Raw genomic sequence first — 26955 nt, 5'->3', positions numbered from 1 at the left:
TGCAAGGAAAATCCATAGTAAAGGACTAAATCCAAGCATCCTCTAAAGATCAGGAAGCAAAATAATTAAAAATGAAAATGAGCTAAAAAGTATGAATTTCACATTTAAAACAAACAAACAAACAAACAAACAAACCTGATTTGCAAGGAAGCAAAAGAAAACCAACTCATTCTTCCCCACCACCGTACAGCAATCAATCATACCATTAAATGAATCAATCCAATTAAATGCCCAGCTCCCTATTCAGCAATTTGCACAAGCTAAAAATGCAGAGAGCATTCAGTTTTGCTCACACACACCCCAGCATATATATAATGTATTTGATAGTTGATGGGAGATTTTATATTTCGAGTCTGCAAACAACCTAGCAACGCCAACAAGTTTCAGATTCTGAGATTATTATTATTTTTAAATCAAAATGCAATTTTCAATTCTTATTATTATTTTTAAATCAAAATGCAATTTTCAATTCAAAGTTCTTCTTTCAACATCTGAGTGGGAAAACTTGCTTAACTACTTTCATTTTATACTGATTTTTTAATATAAGAACAAAGTATTCCAGCACTTACCTCCACCCCACATGTCAAAGAATTTTGTATCCACCATGCTACCTGTTTTACCTAGAAAAGGATTAAGAAGTAAGTTTAATGCAATAGCACGTTTGAAAATTGCTACAGATGAAGTGAACAGATTTTGCTTACATGGAAGCTGCAAACAGCCCCTTCAAAAGGCACTGCATTGTTGTGCTTATAACAAAGCAAAGTGGCTTTTAACACAGCTGCCAACCAGCGACAGAATCTGGCTAAGTGTACAGGATGCCTCCATCTTTGGCCATTGCTTGACTTTAGCCATCACCAGCAGAGGCCACAAGCAATTTCCACATTTTTAAAGCTAGTGATTATCAGAATCTTAAAAGCCATTACACAAAACTTTGGTTAAGCTTTCACCCCTCCTCCACTGAAATTCTCCTCCAAACTAGTGGTTTTTTCCTTTAAAAAATATAATACCGGTACTAACAGATGCAAGTTGTCATTTTGTAAAGATTTTTAATAAAGTTATCGAGGTGGGCTGCTTACAACAGGGATGCAGTGTACACACAAAGATTGGATTATGTTTGGGGACAGAAATGTGAACTCCTATTGGCCAACAGTTTCATTAGCAAACCAAAATCACTGTGTAAACTACAAAAAACCACAATCAGAAGTGGTTTAAGAGTTTCATGAATGTTTTAAGAAGTAGGTACTTAGCAGGAATACCCCCAAAACTCTGCCCATTTGGGGCTGGACTGCTAGAGGACAACATCCTAGGAAGCAACGGGCAACAGTTCAGCTCAGAGTCACCCAATTATTAAGGTTTTTGCAAAGGGCAATGGCAGCAACCTCTTTTTGGAATTATTTTTAATGACTTCAGCAACTACAAAAAGGCAAGAGCGTGCAAGGATCCAATAAACTTTTATAAGTTTCACTGTGGTTTTGTTTCGGTGCTGTCGGCTGCCATGAAGGAAGGAGCGAATAAAACCTTTCAGTTAACAAAGCGAGAACCAGTGCCAGCCAGACCTTGTATTTTTCTTCTCAAGGAAATAGTCAATACATATACACTCTTTTTCCAAGTGTAGATCTATGTGTTGGCAAAATGGTGCCATCCACACACAAAGAAGGGAGGTTATCAGTAGCATCGGTGGAAGCCCAAGGTTTGCGGGGGGGGGGGAAGGGACCCTAGATGAAGAGGACCACCCCCCTGAAAAATGAGGAGTGGGCATGTGTGGGGAAAGCAGATGGTGGAATGGAATTATTCTGGAAGGACCCTGAACAGGACCACTCTACGCTGCAACATTTAGTTGCAGGTCACCCTAGCCACTTTTGAAAGTTACCACTGACTGTTCATTTGCAGCTAGATCCAGTCCTTCCAAATGTGAAATTGCCTTCTACTATGACTAATTCTCCACGCCAACATTCAGGCTTCCTTACTACTTGCCTGGAAATAATTGTAACGTTAATATAAGAATGCTGATATGGTTTAAAAACCCCAAACCAGTCACTTACCATTGACCAGAGCTATATTAATGCCTCTTCCGACGTTGTTTTTAACGCCACTCATCAACCTGAAACGAAAACCGCAGAGAAAGGGAATTATGACAAGCTTTCCCCCTCTGCAACTCCCCGCTGCCAACTGGAGGTTGTGGAGAGTACAGTATACTTTCTAACGATGTCCTGTAAGAAATGTTAACTTCTCCCCTCTGGGCTAAATGAAATTTGCACATCTTACAGGTACAGGAAGTGTTTGGTTCTTTTTCCATAATCACTTTAAATTATTACAGATGGCAGTCAGCATAACAAATTGGACTGTGCATCTGATCTAGTGAGCTAACATGCAAGAGGAGTCCATCCAGGGTCTACAATGAAAAGCTGCAATTCAGGGAGAAAAGTAATTCCACTGCCAGGAGCGAGACTCATCTAGCTACTTTCAAAATGCACAGCTTTAACTAACACACGTGCTTCGAGTTAAGCAAATCCGACTTTATTAACCCAATCTATGGAAAACAGAACCTCCTGTTATAAGACAAAGAAAAACATGCACCGTCTTAATCAACTTCCTGTTAAACAACAGGTCCATCTACAAAGCAGCTTTTCTGGCACTATCTTACAGAGCATAGAAAGTGAAACAAGAGCAGGGCTATAGAAGAGAAAATACTCTTGATATGGCCTTTGCTGGGTTATGGTTTGGGTTCAGCACACAGTCTGCACTCTAATATGCAGCACAATGTTCTTTATGGACCATCAGATTTTCTCAGCAGAACGGCGTTTGTGAGCCAAGTATTTTATTTCATTTTTAAGATACAGGTGTTTTTTTTTTTTTTTTTACCAATTCTGTCGTGATTTAGCTACTGTGATGCAGAGGATTTACCACAAGGGGGTAGCAACACATCACTTTAGGTTTCTTGCTGGTAGAAAGGAACCTGAACAGGAAGATGGAGAAGTATTTCAAGGTCTAAAATTCCATTCAGAGTGTATGATTAACACTGCGTTTGTCAAACGTGGGTCCCCAGCTGTTGCCGGACTACAACTCCCATCATCCATAGCTAGCAGGACCAGCGGTCATGGATGATGGGAGCTGTAGTCCCAACAACAGCCGGGGACCAGAGTTTGAGAAACAATGGATTAACATTTCAACAGAGGATGCCTTTGGTGAGGACACCACCAGGTGAGCTTTGAGAAAGATGTTGTGTGACACAGGTGAGCTTGGGGATGCACAGTTAAAGAGCCAGATCTGAAAGCATCTCCCAAGCTGCAAGCCTTAAAAGGGACACTGCAGCCCTGCTCAGCACGGCCTGAATGCCATCTTAACTTATGAAGCAATGGAGGAAGCATTTAAAGGAGGCCATCAACCTCATTGGATACATCAAGAAAGACATCCCCTCCTGCTTCATAAGTCCCTCAGATGTCACCTGTGGTTCCAGATCACAACTCTGGCCTTTGGATAAGTAATCTAATCTTGCAGTGAAATAAATCAATCTGGAAGCTTTGGGGTGAAAGGGCAAAGGAGCAAGGAGGCTAAACAATGGCTCCAGAAGTTTCGAGAGAAATAGTGATTGAAAGAAGAAGAAAACTCTTAATATGAACATGCACAAGAATGCAAGACCAATTTGTTCTTTCTAGTAACTCTCAAAGTTGAAAGAGGAAAGCAGATGACCAGGGACTCCGGAGAAGCTGGGCCAGAAATACCCCCGCCCCTCCCAAAATAAGTTTGGAATATATCCAATTAAGATCCATTAAAAACAATGGGCCTAAGTTAGTCATGTTCATTAATTTCAATCAGTCTACTCTGAGTAAGGCTAGCCTTGGACTGGCAGGGCTGAGCCCTTTCGGGATGGTGGGGTACACAGCAGAACAGTAAGGAAACCATGCAAATATTTGGCATGGCTGTTAAATCACTAGAACAAATCCGTCCTTAAACCTTGACATTATCTCCAGCATTCCAGGGTAAGTTTGCATCCAGGATACAAAAACACAGACAAGTATGGAGACAGCTTAGGTTTCATTCTGGTACATTAAAGCAGAGTATGAGACTGACTAACTCCACTAGGGAAAATGGCCTGTGCTGATCAAAAAAATCTGCAAAGAGATATATGAGTTTCGGTGGCTCATCTGTGCCGATCCATGACGTATCCCGCCCCACCCCACCCCCAGCTCATCCCTGTGACTGGTCCCACTGTGTCCTGACCTATCCCGTCCCCTTCCCCCCCAACCCCCACCCAGGCGAGTCAGTACTTCCATTCGACCTAGTCTGTAAAGGCTTTGGCCTAGTATGTAAACGGGAGCTGAGGTGCTGTTGAGAGGGAAGCTTTTATAGGTGCAGTACCAGTGTAGCTGCCTCCAGGGGCCGCTGGTTTGCAACCTTGTTCTTTTCCCAGCATGCATTTTCGTCTGAGTGGTGTGTTTTGAAACACGGGTTTTTACCTGGCACAGGTGTGACATCTGTCTTTGAAAGTGGTACAGGGGGTCACTCTCATATTCACATGTGGCATTGTGTCAAAATTTGAACGCAATCGGTCAAGTGGTTTTGGTGAAAAGTGGATACTAACGGACATGGCCAGTTTACATTTTTATATCTATATAGATTGTGCTGGAAACTAATCTTACAGAAATGGACTTGAGTTTTGTATACATAAGTGGGGGTGGGTGGGGAAAGTTCTGCTACTGACCCTGATGATGAGTTGAAGCCACACGGAGAAAAGCGGCTGCCCCATGGTCACAAATGCTTCTAATCTTACAATGCCATTTTAATCACAGTGAAAAATGACAAAACCTAACCTACTACTGAACATTTGGGGCTGTATCCAACCGTGTCAATGCGCTGATGGTTAAGGTAGGCTTTTGTCAGTGGAGAGGGGCAGGAAGCCATTTCTGGCAATTCCTTCTTCCCCCAAGCCCTCCCAGGTCCCCCTTAAACCTCCAGAGGGGTGGGAGGACCCTCTAAAAGGCGACTACGGGGTGCGGTGCTCATCTCGCTTTCAGGCCACGGGAGCCAGCGTTTGTCCACATACAGCTTTCCGGGTCATGTGGCCAGCATGACTAAACCACTTCTGGTGCGACGGGACACCGTGATGGAAATGGAAACACCATTTACCTTCCCCACCACAGCAGTACCTATTTATCTACTTGTGCTTGCATGCTTTTGAACTGCATAAGCTGGGGCAGAACAACGGGAGCTCACCCCATTGTGGGGATTTGAACCGCCAACCTTCTGATCGGCAAGTCCAAGAGGCTCAGTGGTTTAAACCACAACGCCACCCACGTCCCTGGAAGGACCCTCTAGAGCACGTTGAGAGGAGATGCAGGAAGAAATGCCGAAATCTGCACCCTTTTGCCAACCGAGACCTGACTGCCAAAACCCTTTGCAAGTAAAAGAGTAGCCTCCAGCTTGACACCAGGTCTTATGACGTTATCCAAGGAGGAGACTATCTTAACAGAGTGCAGTTATGTGAAGCATGTGGAGCATACATGCATTAACATTCATAACCACAAGATACCCATAAATTTTTATTGCTTCCACTTTCCGCGCTGCCGGTTTGGCACGTCAGCACACAACTGGAAGAATGGATGTGCTTGCTTAAAAACAAACCAAGACGGGCTTCACGCACCCTTCTCTCGTACCATGCGTTTTGGTGCCAGAAACACCAGCTCTTCCCATTTCCCCTGGACTGGATCAGGTATTGTTTATTAAGAAAACTTATATCCTGGCAATCCAATGTAAAAACAGCACCCAAGGCACTTAATTACATTTCAAAAAATCCAGCACTGAAACAACTTTTGCGACGCCCCCCCCAAAAAAGGCAGCCAGCATTAAAAATTGAACTAATGAAAGCTGCCCCACCTCCTCCTGCAAGTCTGCCTAAGCAAAATCATCTTGACTTGGTAGCAGAAATGGAATCGTGAATGCGCCAATCTCCTATGGGCAATAGTGTTTGGTAATACCGTACACCATATATAATTATAGCCTGCTGTAGAGATCTAGGCACAGGAACAATTGCAAGCACTCAGGGAATGTGCCTTTTGTTTCCAAACTAAATTAAAGGCAATGTACATTTTCTATTCAAGACCAGAGTGAAAATTATCCAAAACTACTTTCCGAAAACCAACAGAAGAGAAATCAGGTGATACGTACACATTATCTTCTACGCAAATTTTAGGCCCCACGACATTGGCTGCTCCACTTGCCATTTTGAATGCAAAATGGTTCTCTGGACAAATTTTAGTCGTTCCACATTTATATCTCGGGGGTTTTGTAGCTTTGGAGGGAAAAATAAAATTCCATTAGCAGAAAAAAACGATACAACATCAGATGTTCTCTTCTCTTTCTAAAGACAGCATGAACACATTGATTTCAACAGGACAGTCCACAGTGTGGTTTTTTTAAAAAAGAAAATCATCTGGAAAAGTGTTTTGTGAAGCCAAAAAAAATTACACACTTGTCTTGATGAATATTATGTTAATGGTTAAGAACTGGGAAATAAAAAGCAGTATCCTTTACCCCGCCAATTTCTACTAGAGCAGACGTGCAAATTCATGCGTTCTGGAATGTGAATTCTTTCTGAGATATCTCATAGATATTTCATAGAGTTGGAAGGGACCCTGAGGATCATCCAGTCCAACCCCCTGCAATGCAGGAATATGCAGCTGGGATCGAACCAGAAACCTTGCCATTCTCAGCACCACACTCTAACCAACTGAGCTGCTCAGCTGTTCTTATATGGCTCTTTCTTTTTCAGGCTCCACACATTACACAGAAGGACGGAGGTAAATGCACTGGCTATCCCAAGCTTGAGTCTCCAAATGTTGTTGGGACTACAGCTTCCATCGCCCATCCTGCTTAGGATTGATGGAGTCCTGGTCCAGCAAAAAATGGAGACCCGGGTCGAGATATAGCTCACTATAATGTTCACTGGGCAAAACATAAAGAATGTGTGAATCTGGAGCTGAACATTCCAGTGACGGCTCATAATGGGTGGGGTGGAGGCAGTGGCATCTTCCCAGTGGCGATGTCAGGGGAGCTCCAGGTTCAGCAACCCCACACAGATGCTCCCGCAACCTTGCTCTTGCTGCCTTGGCCATGACCCATCCCTGTGACGGCCTCGGCCCCGTATACCTGAAGGAGCGTCTCCACCCCCATCGTTCAGCCCGGACACTGAGGTCCAGCTCTGAGGGCCTTGTAGTGGTTCCCTCACTGCGAAAAGCAAAGTTACACAGAGCCAGGCAGAGAGGGCCTTCTCCACAGTGGTGTCCTCTCATCAGATGTCAAGGAAATAAACAACAATCTGACTTTTAGAAGACATCTGAAGGCAGCCCTGTTTAGGGAAGTTTTTAATGTGTGATGTTTTATCCTGTTTTTAATATTCTGTTGGGAGCTGCCCAGAGTGGCTGGGGAAACCCAGCCAGATGGGCGGTGTGTGTGTGCCTCTGTCTGTCTGTCTGTCTGTCTGTCTGTCTGTCTGTCTGTCTGTCTGTCTGTCTGTCTGTCTGTCTGTCTATCTATCTATCTATCTATCTATCTATCTATCTATCTATCTATCTATCTATCTATCTATAATTTATTATTATTATTGTGAGTACAGTGCCAAGAGGATGAGCTACCATCTCTGAGATGAGCCACCTCTTTGAAAAAGTGATCAAAGCAAATGTCAAACGCTCCTGAGCAATTTTAATGGCCTTACTGTAAGCCCGAGTCAAGAAGTGGGAACGTCTCCATCCAGGAAGAATAAGAAAAGGGAGGCGGCAGAATAGGTACCTTCTAGGGCCCCATCTAGGTGATGGAGTTAGCTTCAGTTCATTAATAGCTGGGAGGGTTTTCAGCAAGGAAACTCAAACCCTGGGTTCATGACCACTCCACCAAGGCTTTCTGCCCCAGCCCTATGGTCCTGCTCTGCCACTGTGTGTAAATTCACATGTGGTCTAGTCATTCTTAGGAAAGTTGGAATAAGAGAGTAGGCTGGAGATTGACTGTGGGTCATGTGCATCTTATTTTGGGTCTATGCAAGAACTAAGAACATAGAACAGAAAAAAAGTAAAAACCCTGCTGTATGATACTTACGCCGTGCAGGTAGCTCCAGTGGTGATCTTGCTGAAAGAGATAACATTTTATATTATTCCTTAATCACCTTCAAACAAACAAAAAACACGTCAACATCTATCAAATAGAAGAGAAGGCTTAAAAGTTATGGCTTTTCTCCAATGGAATAGATGGCCTACAGATGGCCTTCCAATAGAAAATGATGGCCTACAAAAGCTGTACAATTCCTGTTTTAGTGCAGAATGTGTTGTCATGGAACAGTATATTTACTGGATGGGATAACTGCCTACAAATTAATATTTTTCCGTTCTAAATTGTGTGATTGAGTTATTGGCTCATTAAAGAAAGCCATTTTAGGTTCTATAAAGTTTTATTTGCTATAAGGAAAGATTTAAAATAAAACTTTTTTCTGTATATAAAACAGGAAGCAAAACACTAACAGATTAGCAACAAATGAAATAAAATAGAATAAATAAAAGCAGGACTCTCTTTGACTTGCTGCTGATAAGCAATTTGCAAACAAAAAAACAAACCACCCAGCACAGTTTAGTTTAACATCACAGCATATATGAGAACACGAGGCTCAGAAGAGAAATAATTCTTTCAAAGCAGTATTATAACATGCATAAATCACCTAGCTTGCAACTCTGTATGCACTTACTAGGAAGGAAGCTCCACTGAACTCATTGGGAATTAAATCTGAATAGATGTGTGTAAGATTACACTGTTTAGCAGCATAATTCTGGCTGAAATTATAGGCAGGGAAAACAACAGAAGCAAATCACTTACCAAACAGGTTCCCTAGGCTGGTGTCCATTTTTATTTCAAATACTTGGGATATGACATAAAATGTCAGCAGAAATACGGCTACCGCTACCGCCAATTTCGCAGCTCCTGCTCCAAAAAAAAAAGGGGGATGCGTTAACACCAACTGCTATTATTTTGATGCAACAACACATTTGTCAAGCCATCTGACTAAGACTTCTAGATTGAAAAGAGCAAGACCCTGAACACTGCTTGGAAAGGAACAAAGCCCTTGGCCCACAAAAACAAGCCTTGCTTGTGTGTGTCTTTGTTTTGAATAAATTTTATTAGAATATAAAGAATACAGAGCTTATTATGGTTTCCCCCCCCAAAAAAACCTATATGTCTATATACAGGTGAAACTTGGAAAATTAGAATATCGTCGAAAAGTGCATTTATTTGAGTAATGCAATTTAAAAGGTGTAACCAATATATGAGATAGATGCATGACATGCAAAGCAACATATGTCAAGCCTTTATTTGTTGTAATTGTAATTATTTGCCGTTAGGTGGGTCAATTATAAATGGAATGTAATTAATGAAATGTAATAGCGATGTTTATTTTTGTATTATTGTAACTATTTGTTTTATTACTGTGGAATTTCTAAAAGAAAGCATTTGTAAAAAATAATAATAAGTTGCATTACTGAAATAAATGCACTTTTTGATGATACTCTAATTTTCCTAGTTTCACCTGTATAGCAATGTATCTCTAAAAATACGTATCTTACACATCTCACTTTATTATAGAAATGGACTGGTGAAATGTGTATTAACTCTGGCATGAACGTGTATGACTGATCTGAATAGTACTGTTGCATTTTGCTCCTCTTTTTATTCATTTGTATTATAGAAGTGAAATAAAAACATTTATGTAACAAAATAACTTCCCAGACCTTAAACATACCAAAATCCATTCCTAATTGCTCCCTTTCCTAATATAATGATATGCTACGAAAAGCAGGCCCAGCAAAAACAGATACACCACAAACCACAGATACTTTACACCAGCCTGGCCATATAGTCCCAATGAATTAAATGGCAGCTGACCATTTCAAAACTAAACACTCAAGATTAACTGAACTGTGAAACGTGAGCTCAGATCTTCATTTCTGTGCAGATTAGCATATCTTGTTTCACCAGCCAAAAAATAAGGTGGTCGTTCTTCTTACCTGCTATTCTCATGGTTGTCCTTCTTTCGTTATTGACACAATTGCATTTAATCAGCTCCCTAGGAAAATGAAGGGATAAAAACAGCATTCAGTTATACTGTGCTAGAACAATCAAGCAGAGCATTTTTTTTGTTAATCAGTGGCCGTTAAAAACTTCATAATGGGCTGACGACAACAACATCATGATCCCAAATAAAATATATATAATTTCACCATGCAATGAAATCTGGAGACTTTTAGAAATTATTTTGGTAAGCAACTAAGACTGGATACAAGAAGAGGCTGAAAGGGTTGTCTGTACACATTTCATTTTAGGTTGTGCACTCTGAGCCCCATGCATACTTCTGTTTTACTTGGAACACTGCAAAAAATTTATTAGGTAACAAGAGGCAACATTACGGAACATTAAAAAGAGAAGCCATGGGATTTGTTAGAGACGACAAGTGCTCTACGAACTCTCCTACGGAAATAAATAAATGTATCTATTTTCATTCCTATTGCAATGGAGTTGTGAATATGCACCATGAGCTGTATTTAGTAGCATCTACCAATTCCAAATAAATAGATTATACACTGTATGGATTAAAAATAAAGGTTAGGGAGGGAAGGGGGGAATCAGAGTAAACCATCTGCACTCATTTGGCGTACACTCACTCAGTGAAAAATGTTTGCACAGGATGAATGACGCCAACTGTGCTACTATCAAAACCAAGAAGGTGCAAAAACGAAACCTAGTTCTGTGTGCTGAACTGCTTTGAATAGTCCCCCATGCTGCATGCAAAACAGTTTAGAAATCCCCCAGAGATTTCACAAGCATTTTGCAATACAGTATATGACACAGGGGCCCAGTTCTCAAAAAGGAGGAGTCAGTTCCCCTGAGGCTGCCTGCATGCTTTTGATTGTGCCTAAAACAGCTCGTAGGATTCCAGTCTTAATATTAATATAATGATTTTTCTGCATGCTCAAAGGCTGTTGTGGAATAACTAGATTCTACGTACACCTGTACCACACCGACGAAACCAATAAACTAAAGTATCATGACTTACTTTACCAGTTTCACATATTCCTCGCTAATTTTGTCTTTCACCAAATGCTCCTAAATTAAAATTTCATAAAAATAGGGAGGGGGAGTGTATTCTAAGGATCCCTTTCCCGCTCAAGAAAGTAGGGCACTGGGCTAAAAGCCAGGACTCTGGCACAGCTAGATTAGCATTAATTCAAATGTGTTTTGGAGGAAGATTGTTTGTAGCTCTTCCTACATTCTCCAGGCTGGAACAGAGCTAATCTCAAAAGGCAGGTGCAACTTCCTTCTCTCTGATACTTACAGCATACACCAAATATAAAAGCAGGTTGGGTGCACACTGATATCTTTCCAAGATAGAGATCTGGTTCAACAGGACCTGCTGCCTGTAGATCCTGCTTCAGTTGAAAGTTTTACCGCAGATGCACCAATTTCTACACCACGCACAAAGACTTGACCATCTGGAATTCTAACACGCAGCGACAGTTTCTGGAAAATTGGTCATCTCCCACCCTTGTAGAATTCCCTGAGCAGGTATTTCAAAGTCCAAGCAATGCTTTCAATAGGCTTTCTGCACATAAATGTAATTTAAAATATGCCTTTTTATTCTACGCTTCCATTTCATTAAACTAACTTATTTTAAAACTCCAATTTCAAAGCAGTTCAGTTTGGGCAGTCTCATAAACGGGCTGTTAATAAGATCATTTTATAGCATCACATATGCTCAGCTGCAGGAGCAACCATAATTTGTCTTAATTAAGCCACAATATTTTCCACTGCTAAGCCTATGACCAAGGCCTGCATTATCTTTTAATTGTTCCACATCACCATGCAGAGTTGGGAACTTTCTGAACAATTCAGGACACAGAAAGAAAAAAAGAAAAAGAAAGAAGAAAAAAGAGAAGAGAAAAGAAAAATGGAGTTAAATACAAAAGAGAAGAGTCAAGATTGAGGTGCTGTACAAATTCATTCCAGCATTGAAAACATCAAAATGGAAAGTGAACAACAGACCTCACCATGAAATGTAGCATGCAGAAAATTTTATCCCTCTTAAGCAGGCCTTTTTTTATATATTTGTAGCTCCTGCCATGCTTTTCCCTTTGACTTTCCCCTTGTCATCCCAATCTTCCAGTTCCTCCACTAATTATTATTATTATTATTATTATTATTATTTATTATTATTAGGGACCCAGGTGGCGCTGTGGTTAAACCACTGAGCTTAGGGCTTGCTGATCAGAAGGTTGGCGGTTCGAATCCCTGCGACGGGGTGAGCTCCCGTTGCTTGGTCCTAGCTCCTGCCAACCTAGCAGTTTGAAAGCACGTCAAAATGCAAGTAGATAAATAGGAACCGCTACAGCGGGAAGGTAAACGGCGTTTCCATGTGCTGCTCTGGTTTGCCAGAAGCGGCTTTGTCATGCTGGCCATATGACCTGGAAGCTATACGCCGGCTCCCTCGGCCAATAATGCGAGATGAGCGCGCAACCCCAGAGTCAGTCATGACTGGACCTAATGGTCAGTGGTCCCTTTACCTTATTATTATTATTATTATTATTATTATTATTATTATTATTATTATTATTATTATTATTATTTACCGCCCTACACCCAGGGCTTAGGGCAGTGCACAACAAAAAATCACAATATAAAAACACAAAATACATAATAAAAACAAATCCCCCCCTCCCCATCACATTTTACAGAGGCATTGGATGTCAAACAGCCAAAGGCCTGCTTAAGGTGTATAATGAAGGTGCCAGCCAACTCTCTCTAGGGAGAGCATTCCACAAACAGGGAGCCATTGCAAAATCACAGTGGGAACTTTTTCTCCCTCTTCCCCCACCCCTCCTGCAGGCAGTTTCGAAATTCCCATTGCTAGGTGCACTTCATTAGTTTCTGAGCTGTGAGTGCAGTGTTGCGCCTAAGATTTCAGATTAAAACTGCAGAGTGGAAGGAAAGGAGGGCCTTTCTCTGCCTCCCGACTCCCAGCTACTCTCCGAAGACTGGACAAGAGAACCTCTGAAGAATATTAGGGGGTGGGCAGGGGAAGGACTAGACCAGGCATCCCCAAACTATGGCCCTTCAGATGTTTTGGCCTACAACTCCCATGATCCCTAGCTAACAGGACCAGTGGTCAGGGAAGATGGGAATTGTAGTCCAAAACATCTGGAGGGCGGAAGTTTGGGGATGCCTGGACTAGACTATGTGAAAAACCAACATAATATTTTAGCTGCAGTTCATTCATTTTCAGCTTTGTATTCTTGTTGTAAAAAAAAAAAAAGCATGTCTAGACATCCCATCGTTGCGTCCATTACCTAGGTTTAAGGTGCCATTTAGCTCCTAGCTTTCATATCTCAGTTTCTCACACTGCCTAAAAGGAACGCAGGTGTCGCTGTGGTCTAAACCACTGAGCCTCTTGGGCTTGCCGATCAGAAGGTCGGTGGTTCGAATCCCAGCTCCTGCCAACCTAGCAGTTCAAAAGCAGACCAGTGCAAGTAGATAAATAGGTACCACTGCGGCGGGAAGGTAAATGGCGTTTCCGTGCGCTGCTCTGGTTTGCCAGAAGTGGCTTAGTCATGCTGGCCATATGACCCGGGCAGTAAAGCGTCTCCCTCGGCCAGTAAAGCGAGATGAGAACCGCAACCCCAGAGCCGTCCACGACTGGACCTACGGTAATGTTCAGGGGTCCCTTTACTTTACGGTGACCAGGTGAATATACATTCCACAGTACTGTATTGTTTATTCTGATCGCTTAGAACTCACATCTCTATGCACTCATACTTCTCCTGAGTCTGCTGCCCCCACGCTGTCCCTTGGCATTAAAACAAAAAACAGTTGGAAGTTCAGCGCTTCAGACCTTTTAAACTGCTATAACTCAGGTGCTCTTCAGTTGATTTTTATGAAATTCATCCAGATTAAACCAGTGAGTGGTTTGCTTTTTAAACTATGTATCTGTATGCTGCCCAAAGCAGTTATTTGGGTGGCTTGCAACAATTAAGTAAAAATAAAATTTCATTACAAAATAAATATATAAAATTATAAATTGTGCCTGCAGAGGCTTTATAACATACTCTCCAACATTTCTCTGATGAAAATAGGGACATCCTATTCATACATACATACATACATACATACATACATACCCTGGTCATCTGACTGAGTTGCCCCAGCCAGTCTGGGCAGCTTCCAACATAGATAAAAACATAATAAAACATTAAAAATAACTTCCCTATACAGGGCTACCTTCAGATGTCTTCTAAAGGTTGTATATATACTTATCTCCTCAGCTCTGGAGGTCACATAACTCCATACCCTCTAATATTTTTTCGATGAAAATAGGGACATCCTAATGGAGTCAGATCAGAAACTAGGACCATCCATGGAAAACGGGGACACTTGGTGGGCCTGTTATAATAGCAGGAAGTTTGGAAAACCCAGAGATCTTACATCCATATTTGCATGACCTGGAGAGAGACTGATATAAGGCTTCTGCATTATTATTATTATTATTAAGCTATCTAGAAACCTGACCCGATGGCAACTTCTGGTAGGGTACTATAGTACAGTACCATCAGAAAATGTAAACATTTTTCATCTCTTTTTCACCATAGTCACCCTGCAAATACATGAACCAGCAAAGTCAGCAGTGTTTTCCTCATTCTTCCCTCATGTCCTTGCTTCTCAGATCACTGAATACTCAGTCCTCTTTGCCTCTGTGCCTTTTCCCCCACTGACATTTCCTGCTCAAACACCTCCTCCACTTCCTATTAACAGCCAACAATACAAGTTCGCCTTTGCTTCTGCAGCAGTCCCCACCACCTAGAAAAAGTTTCACTTCTTGCTCACAAGCAGTGTTAGATAGCTGGCTCCTTAAACCAGGGTTACAGCTGACAAAACAGAATGCCTAGTTGCCGTTTGGGGGCCTGACGGCTCGAAAGTCGTCTTTTTCAATAGGACTTTTGGTTCCTGAAATTCTTTCTGATTGCGCAGATAAAATATAGTGGAGAGAATTCTACAGGATGTGTTGCTGGCTGGTGTATGAAAACAGTCGAGATCCAAGGATCCCCGGGCATGCACCTCCAGATGGCCAAGATGTCAGGTGCCATACTGGTGCCTGGGCATCTTCACTTGGTTGCAAGTGGCTAATAGCCAGGTGCAAAATGCGCCTGGCAAATTTCGAATGCTGGGAAGCATAAAAGTTTCATTCCTTGATATATACTGTACTGAAGCCCCCATGTATGAGACACACCTTATTTTGGGGGACTCAGATTTAAGAAAATGGGGGGGAGATGTATCTGTGTATAAGACACCCCCCTAATTTTTGACATTATATTTTAGGGGGGAAACTTAGTCTTATACATGGAAAAATATGGCAAACTAGGTAAGTCTGGTGCCCCGTGGTGCAAGTGAAAGTCCTTGAACCGGGCTTCCACTTAGCTAAACCCTGCCCCATAGTTTGGAAATTATGGATAAAATAGCAGACGATGCTCTGCATGAATGGGGAAGTGAGAGAGATAAAGTGTGTGAGGGAAGCAGAGAGCATGCAGACAAAGCTCATTTGGTACGGCTGCCATACATCCAGGTTTTCATGGACACATCCGGGAATTGGGCAGCCATTCTGTGGCCTGGCGGATTTTTACTAAATTGGCAAAATGTCCAGGAAAACCCAGACGTATGGCAAAGGGGGGGGGGGATTACAATAAATAAATAAATCGGAAAAGCCCCAAAGAGTCCTATCATTTTGACACTCATAGTTTGGTGTTAGATATGAATCGAGCCCAATGTTTGAAGAAAATGCTGAATGAATCTCTCCATTTAAGATATAAGCTGCATTCAGTGGGGAGGGGAACAGCTCATTCATTCATGAATGGGTAGGGAAATACATTCTCAAAAGAGAAAGGCAATTACCTCACTTGTTACGCACTAAGTAGTACAATTCATCAAAATACATACTTAGCACTGAAAGTAATTGCAGTTACATCATACACCTTTGCCTCTCTCAGGGGAAAATAGGTAGCTTAATTGCAAGTGCAATCGGAAGGAAGTACACAAGGAACCTGTATGGTTTGGAAGGAAGATATACCCTTTAATTGATCAAAACAAGGATTGGTATCCAAGCATTCCAAGCCCCTCGAGGAGATAACAGGCCAGGTTCCAGTTCAAGAAACGAACTACTGATTGCTGTTATCAAGACACCTAACTCTCTTGTTACTAGAGACTAGCCTCCCCATGTTTGGACAAAATCGGAAACGGAAGTTTGTTGCAGATTCCGCTCCAAATTTATTACCTTACATACAAACCCAAAGATGGTCTATGGTTTACTGCTGTGTCTAAGGTACGTAAAGGTAAAGGGACCCCTGACCATTAGGTCCAGTCGTGACCAACTCTGGGGTTGCGCACTCATCTCGCTCTATTGGCCAAGGGAGCCAGCGTACAGCTTCCAGATCATGTGGCCAGCATGACAAAGCCACTTCTGGCGAACCAGAGCAGCACACGGAAACACCGTTTACCTTCCCGCTGTAGCGGTTCCTATTTATCTACTTGCATTTTGACGTGCTTTCGAACTCACCCCGTCACAGGGATTCGAACCGCTGACCTTCTGATCAGCAAGCCCTAGGCTCAGTGGTTTAACCCACAGCGCCACCTGGGTCCCTCTTACAACAAAGGAGGGCAATGGTCAGAGAAACAGAAAATTCACATTCCTCCCTATGTCCTAGCTCAAACCTGATTTTCTTCCTTATCTTTACATGAGATGGAGGGAAAAGGCCTTGCCCAGGGTTAGATGAACAGCCTACCTACCCAATTTCACAATTGCTGCCCCCACGCTTCCAAATCTTAAGAAGCAACTTTTTCTAGAAACTTCCCTTTTTGCAGCTTGATCCAACAAGGTATGTTGACTCACATGCAAATCCCAGTGATTTTAAAGGAGCCTCTCACAAGTGTTTGCCACCTAAGGAAAAGGCTATAGTAATGCATATTTGTTTAATGAAAAAAAAACCTCTTTTTACAATCAGATGCAGTTTCTGATGTAGACCTTTCACCCAATGTACAGAAACAGAAGTTAAAATATGGTTCTTAAAACCATTTGCCATGGGGCGGGGAGAGGAGAAGGCCCTCTTAGAAACTGCTCAAATTAAACTTCCGAAAAAGCTATTTGCGGGCAAGATGAAAAACTATTCACTAAAATCTTTACGGTTTTTACCCGCGGCAGGCTGCAATTACACACAGCAGGTGCACCAGTATTAAAAACACCAGCCTGTCTTAATCATTCTTAATTTAGTAATAAGTAACTACCGCATGCGTGCCCATGCAAGATTGTAAAACATGATCATTCTGGCCTGCTTAAACCTGAAAAGCATGGGGGGGATTGACAGCCTTCAATAAAAAAATTTGCTTCAGGTATAAGTTTTTAAATATATATATACACACACTATTCCTTCCTGGCACTTAGACAGCAGCTACACTTGAGGGATCTTACCATGCAATGCTTAACACACTTCCTCAGAAGAAAGTCCCCATTAATCCCATAAAGCTTACTCCCAGGGAAATGTCTATTGTACATCATTGCAGCCTTCATAAATCTGCACACAGCCTTGCCCATCTTGGTGACCTTCAGATTTTCAGACTGCAGCTTCCATCAGGCCCAGCCAGCATGACCAATGGATGGAGATGGAGGAACTGGGAGCCCTCAACAACTGTTGGGGAAAGCTAATCTAATATTTTAGGGTTGAGTTATTGAATCGAGTTGTGAAAAAGAAAAGGGTGAGGAGTGAAAAGCATAAATAAAAAGAGAACGCGCAGCCAATTGTACCCTGTGTTAGAAATTAGCCAGGCGCCATTTGCGTCTGGCACGGGGTCCAATTGCGACCACGTAGAGATCTCTGGATGCCAGGTTGGCAGCTGACATCTCCATCTGGCTGGCTCCTCCAGCTTTCTTAAGCAGGTAAGCAGAAGAGCTTATTTGTTTGCATTTCTATCCCACCTTTATGAGGGACCCAGGTGGCGCTGTGGGTTAAACCACTGAACCTAGGGCTTGCTGATCAGAAGGTCAGCGGTTCAAATCCCTGTGACGGGGTGAGCTCCCGTTGCTCGGTCCCAGCTCCTGCCAACCTAGCAGTTCGAAAGCACGTCAAAATGCAAGTAGATAAATAGGAACCGCTACAGCGGGAAGGTAAACGGCGTTTCCGTGTGCTGCTCTGGTTTGCCAGAAGCAGCTTTGTCATGCTGGCCACATGACCTGGAAGCTATACGCCGGCTCCCTCGGCCAATAATGCGAGATGAGCGCGCAACCCCAGAGTCGGTCACGACTGGACCTAATGGTCAGGGGTCCCTTTACCTTTACTATCCCACCTTTTTCTCCAAGGAGTACATGGTTCTCCCACCTCCTCAGTTAATTCTTGCAATGACCCTGTGAGGTAGGATAAGAGGCTGTGACTGGCCCAATGTCACCACTACACCTCACTAGCTTCCTACAATATTTGTGCTGTGGGGCAACTCTATAAATTAAGTAAGTAAATGAATATGGGGAAGGCAAAATGTCACTTACGAGAAGGATCTGAAATATTTTCCTTGAATTTGTTTTATTCTGGATTGCTGTATTTGATATTTTATTTGATATTTTAATGTGTTGTAAACCACTTTGATATTTTTCTTTAAAATATAAAGTAGTATAGAAATAATAATAACAATGATAATAATAAGCAATTTCATTGCAAAAAAGTGCCTGGATATTCCGTTGTGGTGACCGTAATCCAGGTTTAAGATGCCATTTGGCGATTATCTTATATATATGAGTTTCTAACACTGCCCCTGAGGAAATGCCTAATTTCCGTCACAGGTCAACACTGCTTCTTCAATCTTTATTCCCAGCATTCAAGTTAATCCAACTTAATGTGAAATAAACATGTTGCTTGTGCATAAAACTTTAGAACAGTTGACACCACGCCATTAGGCATCAGATATGCAGTACTAATTTACAAATTGTTTTTCTTAATAACTGATACCATTTCCACACAACTACTTCAGGCTCATTATCATGTTGCCAGATCGCCACCGGCGACTAAAAACTGTCCCAGGCGATTTGCAGCGGATTCCCTTTTAAGAAATAATATTGGACTAGAACCTCAGGGTCCCTTCCAACTCTGTGATTCTATGATATATATATTTTCAGCGCACTGCAAATGAAACTATCAATTATTGAGTCCGTACCTTCCCACTATAAACCTCCACTCCTTATCATTTTTCTTGACCTGATCAAGGCCAAGTGTAGTCTCTGTCTCTGGAAAGAGCTCCTATCTTGTTCCGTTTACTGAGTCGCAGGGCATGGTGGGAAGGGAACTCTAATCAGCTCATTGGCTTTGCTGCAAAAGCTGCACCTCCCTTAAGAGAAAACAGTCTGCAAAATTGCTTCTGTGTACAAGTTTATTTGAAGGACTATGCAGGATTGAATTTGGCGTTTTATTTCATAACCAGAAGAGGCGTTTTACCGATATTCAGAGACCATCCCTTCTCTATGTAGCTGTGCCAAATCCTAACAGCAATTGCAAGCCTGGCTTGAATTAAAGAAGCAGAGGCAAAGAAAGGAAACAAGGAAGTTCACTTGTAAAATATTACACATTGCGCTGCAAAAAAAGTACTATCGGTTACAATCTGTGAAAGAGAACTAGGAAATAACAGCTCTTGTACAACAGTGGTCATGATTTTTCTATTACATGTTCCTTTGGAGGTTAATAATTAGAGGTTGTGGTTTTTTTCCAAGTCCTCAAATATTTTTCTCCAAGCGTGAGTGCACTTTCACCTTTTCAATTTCCTAATTGCAGAATAGCTGGATTTTGAAAGGATACGTCAGCACCTGCTATGTCTGGGCAGCTGGCCAGGCCCAGGGACAAAGCTTGCCCTGGACCCCTCCTAGATCCTTCTTTCTGACCCATCATTCTGAGCAGTGGCAAGTGACTGGGAATAGCCACCCTTTAAATTCCCCACAAGGCCTCCAGCCCAGGTTCACTCTGGGGCATTGTGGGAAATTATACAGGTAGCTTAATGCTCTTTGGATCACTCCCACTGCAGTCACATTAAACCCACCAGGGCCACTGACACAGAGAAGGGGGTTGACCAGAAGACACTTTGCCCAGTTTTAGAAACTCAGATAATATAAGCCCAGATGCCAAATGGTCTTATACAAGGTTAGGCTTGCCAAGGTTAGGCTTATACAAGGTTAGGTTTAAAACAAGGTTAGGCTTTCCAAAACAGAATGTCTAGTTTCCATTTTGGGCCAAGACAGCTTTAAAGTCTTATTTTTCAAATGATGTTACTGACTGTGATTGATTCTCAGTTAAACATCCAGCTAGGTCAGATGACAACATTGAGCTTGGTTAAGAACTTTGAGAACTTAAAGAGGATCCAGGACAGTCTGCCTATATATCAGCTTATTCCTACCTCTTTTTCTGAATGGTGACACAGACGATTCCTAACGTAAGAATATTCTTCACAACTGTGAGTAGGGCAATGGGGTGGGATAAAGGAAGACAAGTTACAACAATTAACTACAATGCAGTACACCGCTGCTGCTCAGGCGGCAAGGAAAAAGCATTTTGGTTCCTGAAATTCATTCTGATTGCGCAGATAAATATAATTGGTAGATTAGGATGTGGTTTTTAGTGTGTGAAAATAGTCAAGTCCCAGGCATGTACCTCCAGATGGTGGAGATGTCAGGCGCCATCCTGACACTAGGTCATCCTCACTAGGTTGCAAGTGGTCAAAATCCAGGTGCCAAATGCACCTGGTGTTTGGCTAACCCTGACTTTGCCCAGCACTCCCAACAGGCCTTGTACCAAAGATCTCATTCCGCACAACCCACACAAAAGGAAGGCGTTTTAAAATTGATTTGTGTATCAGTAGACGGACCATGAAAGAAAAAATGGTAGGCTAGCAATTTCTCAATTTACTTTTTAAAAGCTAGATTGCATGCATTTCTTCAGATGTAAAAATACAGAATGCAAAAATACTGAGCCAGAGAACTGGTTCATCGAGCCCAGTATGATCTACTCTCTGCTGGCCATAGATCTTTGAAGGTGCCAGAGTTTGACCCAGGGTGTTCTTCATGCGAAGTGTGTGCTCTGCCGCTGTGCTTCCTCTCTATGCTATGCTTCCCCACTTCTGCCTCTGGACTGAAATCACATAAGGCCACATGCATTTTCAGTTTGACGCTTTAGTGGTAAACTAGGGGTTGTGAAGGAAACCATTTCAAGGACCAAAAGGGGATATACTGTACCTTCTTCAGGAGGGTAATTTTTTAGCCATGGCTTTAACTCACCCATGCAGACAGTACGGCTGGCTGCTATCAAAAACTGCATGCCAGAAAAGGCAAGACCTGGCGGTTTTGCTTAATTAAGTTGCTTCTAGGAAGTAAGGAGCTACTGTGGACCACTGAAAAACTTTGGTTCAGAATTCTGTGCAATTTTCCTCTATTTCCTGAGGAAGAATTTCACATCTATCACCAGTCTTAAGGGCTACAATCTCTCTCTCTCAATACATAAAGATGATTAGGGGCCCAATATAGATGTACATGCTTGTACCATGCAACTGCAAAATAACTCCGCTGTTAACAGTTCTACTTCAGAATGAAAATTAAAAAGCAATTTAAAACCATGATATCAGAAAAGCCAGGCCTACAGTGCAAACACTTGTGGTTTTTATTATTTTACAGCTGGAAAGGCAAATAGTGCTTAGATAATAAGGAATCCTAAGTCCCATGACCTCCTGTACAATATTTTACTATAATATTAACAGTGCAATTCCCATGCATGCTTACTCTGAAGCAAGCCCTCAGTACTCTGCGTTCAGTCTCCGGCACGCGTAAATAGCATTGCAGTACAAGACTGAAAAGTATAGGCATAAGCCCTATAAACACTTTTCTGTACACTCAGTTTTAGGATTGCTCATCAGTAAGGCATAAATTACTATGGATTGGAAATACTATTGAGTTGACCTTCAACTTATGTTCCAGGGATCCCGTGCAAAGACAAAATTGTGTATAGTCAAAACACTCTCACTGCACCTCCAAACGCTCTCCCAAGGTTGTACACATACTCCCAAGGCCCCAGTCTCCCAAGGTCAGTGCCATTTTCTCTTTCCTGGACGCGCCCTCCCCCCCTCTCATATATCTATTAGACCAAGCGCAAAAACCTAAATTTGCACAATTTAAATGCACCTAAGTTATAAGCCGATTATATACACACACACACAAACACAAACTAAAGCGCTAATTGAACTATTCAAGAAAGGTATGACCTCTACTGCTTTTTAAATGCCTAGTCTAAAGGCATGCACAAAAAAATTAACTGAATTCAACTGAGCGCTGTCAGATATTTACTTTTTGTAAAACAAACTGCTAAGACTTGGGAGAAGGGCAGGAATGTGGTATCTACCAATGGATCTCCTACTGTGTACACAGAGCTATACAAAGTAAAGAAGGTCATCCTCCTGCTTCTAGATGATGATTACAACCTAACAGAGGAAAGGGAAGTACGGTAAATAAATGCAGGGGTGAAACCAGGGAGAACGTAGATTTACTTCAGTTAAAAGAATCTAGGCTTAAGACTCAGCTATACAGCTGCAAATAAAACGTTTTAAATGTGTTGTAAAGTGCAATATACAAATATGATACTAGATGGCGAGAGTGAGCTATGCCAAATTTAATGTATTTTTCAAAACGTTTTTTTAAAAAAGCATTTTCACAGCCGAAACAAAATAAAAAAAATCCCTTCAGCAGCACCTTAGAGACCAACTAAGTTTGTCATTGGTATGAGCTTTCGTGTGCATGCACACTTCTTCAGATACCAATGACAGATACCAAGTGTGCATGCACACGAAAGCTCATACCAATGACAAACTTAGTTGTTCTCTAAGGTGCTGCCAGAAGGAATTTTTTATTTTGTTTCGACAGACCAACACGGCCACCTACCTGTAACATTTTCACAGCGTTTTTTATATGTGTATAGATTTCACCTTAGTTACCAAAGAGATTGGAATGCTCCACACTGTACTACACATGGAAGAAGTGGGTGGCCTGCGATCACCCTCTAGGGAGCCCCACGGGCCAAATTCTCCACATTGCCAAACCAGGTTTGTCGAGCAAGAGAAGGAAGTGGTGACTGCAGCCTCTCTGATTTCTCTTCCATCTGCCCTCTCCCTGGGGCAGAGTCACAGGGCACAATTCCCTGCCATGCTCCACAGAGAGAGACAGCATGTGCACTCCTCCTCTGAGTGATGCACCAACCTTTATTACCACACCCCCACGAGAGGGGCAGGACATGAAAGCATGATAGTGGTCCCAACAAGCGTCAATTGACACTTACCGTATTTATTAAACCCAATTTATTAATTTGTTCTCAATTTACCCCGCCCTTTTAAAACTCTTTGCAGTCCATCAAACTGCCTTAAGAACTACTCTAAATATATGCAATGCCTCCAAATTCATAGCCCTTGTGCATGCTCCCTTCTGACAAAGTTTTGTCAGCTAATTGCATCTCTGAACTCCCCCACCCCAAAGTGAGGTGCCTCCTCATACTGCCCCACAGGGGCCTGGGAAGCATCCCCTGGCCAGCGCCAGAGGCACCATTCCCCTGGGGAGCTTGCAGCCAGAGCTGCTGCAACAAACAGCTGTGCAAGCCTTTGGGAGGCAGAGACGCAAGAGGGCATCAGAAGAGGGAGGGAAGGAAAGAGGGACAGAGGCCAGTGTTGCCTGCAGCACCATCATTCAAGGCACCCCAGGGTTCCATGGCACACAGGTTGAAAACCACTGCCAAAGACCTAGAGGCCTCTGTTTTGTAAGTGGGATTCAACTGCATATTCGGGTTGCACAATTAAAGTACAGCAACCCCCCCCCACATCCCCCCCAATGGGTTTTTTTGCAATAAGGAAAATGCACCAGCAAGTGTGGAATAACAACTTCCTCATGCGGCAGGGCAAACAAATCAGAACAAATGATCGACAATGGGCTAACCTCATCTAACCTCCCTGCAAACTTTGCACAAGGAAATCACAATCATGACTCAACAAATAGGTAATCCTGAAGCCTCCCACCCAGTACAGAAGTAGAATAATCTCTACTTTAATGGGTCTGTAAATGTTAATAACGCAACAGTGGTGTGAAGGGGAAATTGTCCAGTAGGCTTTGCCTTTTGGGAACGCTGCCACTTCCTTGAAATACAAGGAATGCTCCAAGGCCGCAGAGAAGGAGAGGCCAGGGCAAGAAACCAATAAATATTTGGCACAGTAGCAGAATCAAGATAGATAAAAAGGACATAGCCTAGGAGGAAGAGGAAGAAAAAGTTTTCAAAGAGGCTTAGTTGTAGCTTTAACATGCACAGAAGTTGTCACTGTAACCTCCTATTAAATTTTATCTAGAAAACCAATCCCCACTTCACTGATAATGAATTGAGAATGCAGACTTCCACCACTCTGGTGGTGACGTCGACAAGAGACAAACGAATGTCATCATGCTCAGCTTTATGCACCCATAATACATGAGGCAGGGAGGGAGAATGTACCCTGTTATCACTCAGACTGACAGAGTACAAGAGGATTAATATGTGTTAAGCAGTATTTAATTTCTCGGAAGAAGTGTCGGTGCTCAAAGTTCCTGGAGGAGCTGGGACTTCAGACTTCCCCAGCTCCAGGTGCATGGCAGCTGACTGGGGCTACTCAGTGACCATGAAACCACACTCTGTAAATGCTCTGGGATGTTCATTTAACCCATATATGGGATTAACATCACGCAAAATAAAACGTTTTCAAGCACACAAAGAGCTTCACATGTGTTATGCCTTCCATCAAGTACAGGGGTGCCAACTTGAATAAAATATTGGGGGTGCCAGCTAACCGCAACCCCGCATAACCAACCACATGATGCATGCACACCATTGGAATGGCAACGCCTACCCTCAAATATTTTAGGGGGGTGGTTTGAAGGGATCTTGGCCCCTAGGAGTTGGCTCAAGTGCCTAAAGTCAGCCAGTATTACGGCACACACACACACATACCCCATTTTGCAGATGGGTAGACTGAGAATGAGAGAAAGACATGAGTAGCAACCTAGGAAGTTCAGGGCTGAGGCAAGACTCAAAGCAAGGGGTCATTGTTGGAAACTGAGATATGAAAGCTAGGAGCTGAATGGCACAGGGAAGCCCTGTCCTAATCCAACACTGGAACCACCACACAATGTGTGTTATATATTGGCTCCTTTCAGCTCTTGAATCACTATTTCTGTATTCAGCTGAAAGCTTCCTTTTGCTACTAAGCAATGAATAAAGTATGAATGTGAAGGCATCAGTGTTAGAAATGGAGATACGAAAGCTAAGAGCTAAATGGCACCTTATAAACCGAGGTTATGGGCACAACAATGGAATGTCTAGGCACCCTTTTTTATATAACAGGAATACAAAGCTGAAAACAAACTGCAGCTAAAATATTACATTCATTTTTCACACGGTCTAGTCTTTCGCCTGCCCACCCCCTAATATTCTTAAGAGGGTCTCTTCTCCGGTCTTTGGAGAGTAGTTGGAAGCAAGGGGGCAGAAAAAGGTCCTCCTTTCCTTCCACTCTGCGGTTTTCATCAGAAATCTCAGATGCAGGGCTGCACCCAGAGCTCAGAAACTGCTTCCACTAATGAATTCCCTGTTGCAAAATGCCACTAGAACAATGGGAATTTTGAAACTGCCTGCAGGAGTGGGGTAAGAGGGAGAAAAAGTTCCCACTGTGCTATCTACAATGTCTCCCCGTTTGTGGAAAGCTCTCCCTGGGAAGAGTTGGCTGGCACCTACATTATACACCTTTAGGTGCCAGGCAAAAATGTTCCTTTTTAACCAGACCTTTGGCTGATTGACATACAATGTCCTTTTAAAGTGTGATGGGGGATTTATTTTTATTATGCATTTTGTGTTTTTATATTGTGATTTTTTTTTTTGCTGTGCACTGCCCTAAGACCTGGGTATAGGGCAGTATACAAAAGTAATGATCATCATGTCGTGGATTAGAGAAGAGGGTCTCTTCTCCAGTCTTGGGAGTCTTGGGAGAAGAGGGTCTCTTCTCCAGTCTTCCACTCTGCGGTTTTCACCAGAAATCTCAGGCGCAGTGCTGCTGCGCCCAGAGCTCAGAAACTGCTCGCGTTTCCGGTCGCCAAATGCGCCTGGAGCAACGCGAGTTTCGAACCCCGCGACGGGTGCGTGTTTGCGTGAGTTGCGTTGCATTATGCGCGCGCTCCGAGCCTCCTTCCTCCCCATGTTTCCCGCCAGCGTCCGAGGTGAGCGGCCAAAGGCGCCCAGCCGAGGAAGGGCGGCCGCGGAAGAGGAACCGAGGCCGGAGAAGAAGCCCCGCTTCCGAAGGGAAAGGGAGAGATGCAGCCGGGGAAAGGCCGCAGCAGGGGAGCCTCCTCCCGGGGAGCCTCTTCTTCCCTCGCCCGCCTTACCTGCCGCCTTCGCCGGCCCTCCAGCAGCGAGCGCCTCGCAGCCGCCGCCGCCTCCCCGCCTCCTTCGACTGCGCATGCGCTTTGGAGACTCGCGCTGCGCACCCGGCGGCGGCGGCCCAGAGCGGTGGCTCAGAGCGAGGGACGGAGTGCCGCCACCTAGCGCTGGAGGTCCGCCGCGCCTGTGGCGGCGCAGCGGCCTTCGCGTAGCCTGAGGCGCTCCAAGGCAAGTGCAGAGCGCGGTGTCCCGCATTGTGTCCCCCCGCCCAAAAAACACCTCTGGTTATTGAGATTCTAACAAATCGACTTCGCGTGCAATATAGCATTCTTTTTATGTTTCCCTGTTTGACTTTTTTTCTTTCCCCCGCCACCTCGTTTCGGCAGGGTTGCCATACGTCCGGAATTCCCGGGACGTACGTTGAGGGTCGGCG

At 43.1% G+C, this 26955-nt stretch overlaps 1 protein-coding gene across 1 annotated transcript in view; it reads right to left on the bottom strand.

The window, feature by feature from the left end:
- Window positions 1-26599, bottom strand: part of FAM3C (FAM3 metabolism regulating signaling molecule C) — a 32652-nt gene extending 6053 nt beyond the window's left edge. Inside the window, exons 1-7 of the mRNA XM_035127304.3 lie at window positions 26528-26599; window positions 10044-10102; window positions 8857-8961; window positions 8089-8118; window positions 6166-6289; window positions 2043-2101; window positions 570-620 (exon numbers count right to left, since the gene is read on the bottom strand). Of these exons, the coding sequence (XP_034983195.1) occupies window positions 570-620; window positions 2043-2101; window positions 6166-6289; window positions 8089-8118; window positions 8857-8961; window positions 10044-10056 (382 nt within the window). The 5' untranslated portion in view covers window positions 10057-10102; window positions 26528-26599. The remainder of the gene's footprint in view (window positions 1-569; window positions 621-2042; window positions 2102-6165; window positions 6290-8088; window positions 8119-8856; window positions 8962-10043; window positions 10103-26527) is intronic.
- Between the last annotated feature and the right edge of the window lie 356 nt (window positions 26600-26955).

This window comes from Zootoca vivipara, chromosome 9 (genome assembly GCF_965207765.1).
Source record: "Zootoca vivipara chromosome 9, rZooViv2.hap1.1, whole genome shotgun sequence".
Classification (NCBI taxonomy): Eukaryota; Metazoa; Chordata; class Lepidosauria; order Squamata; family Lacertidae; genus Zootoca; species Zootoca vivipara.
Note: the sequence above shows the minus strand (reverse complement) of the source record. Positions and strands in the feature narration are given on the sequence as shown.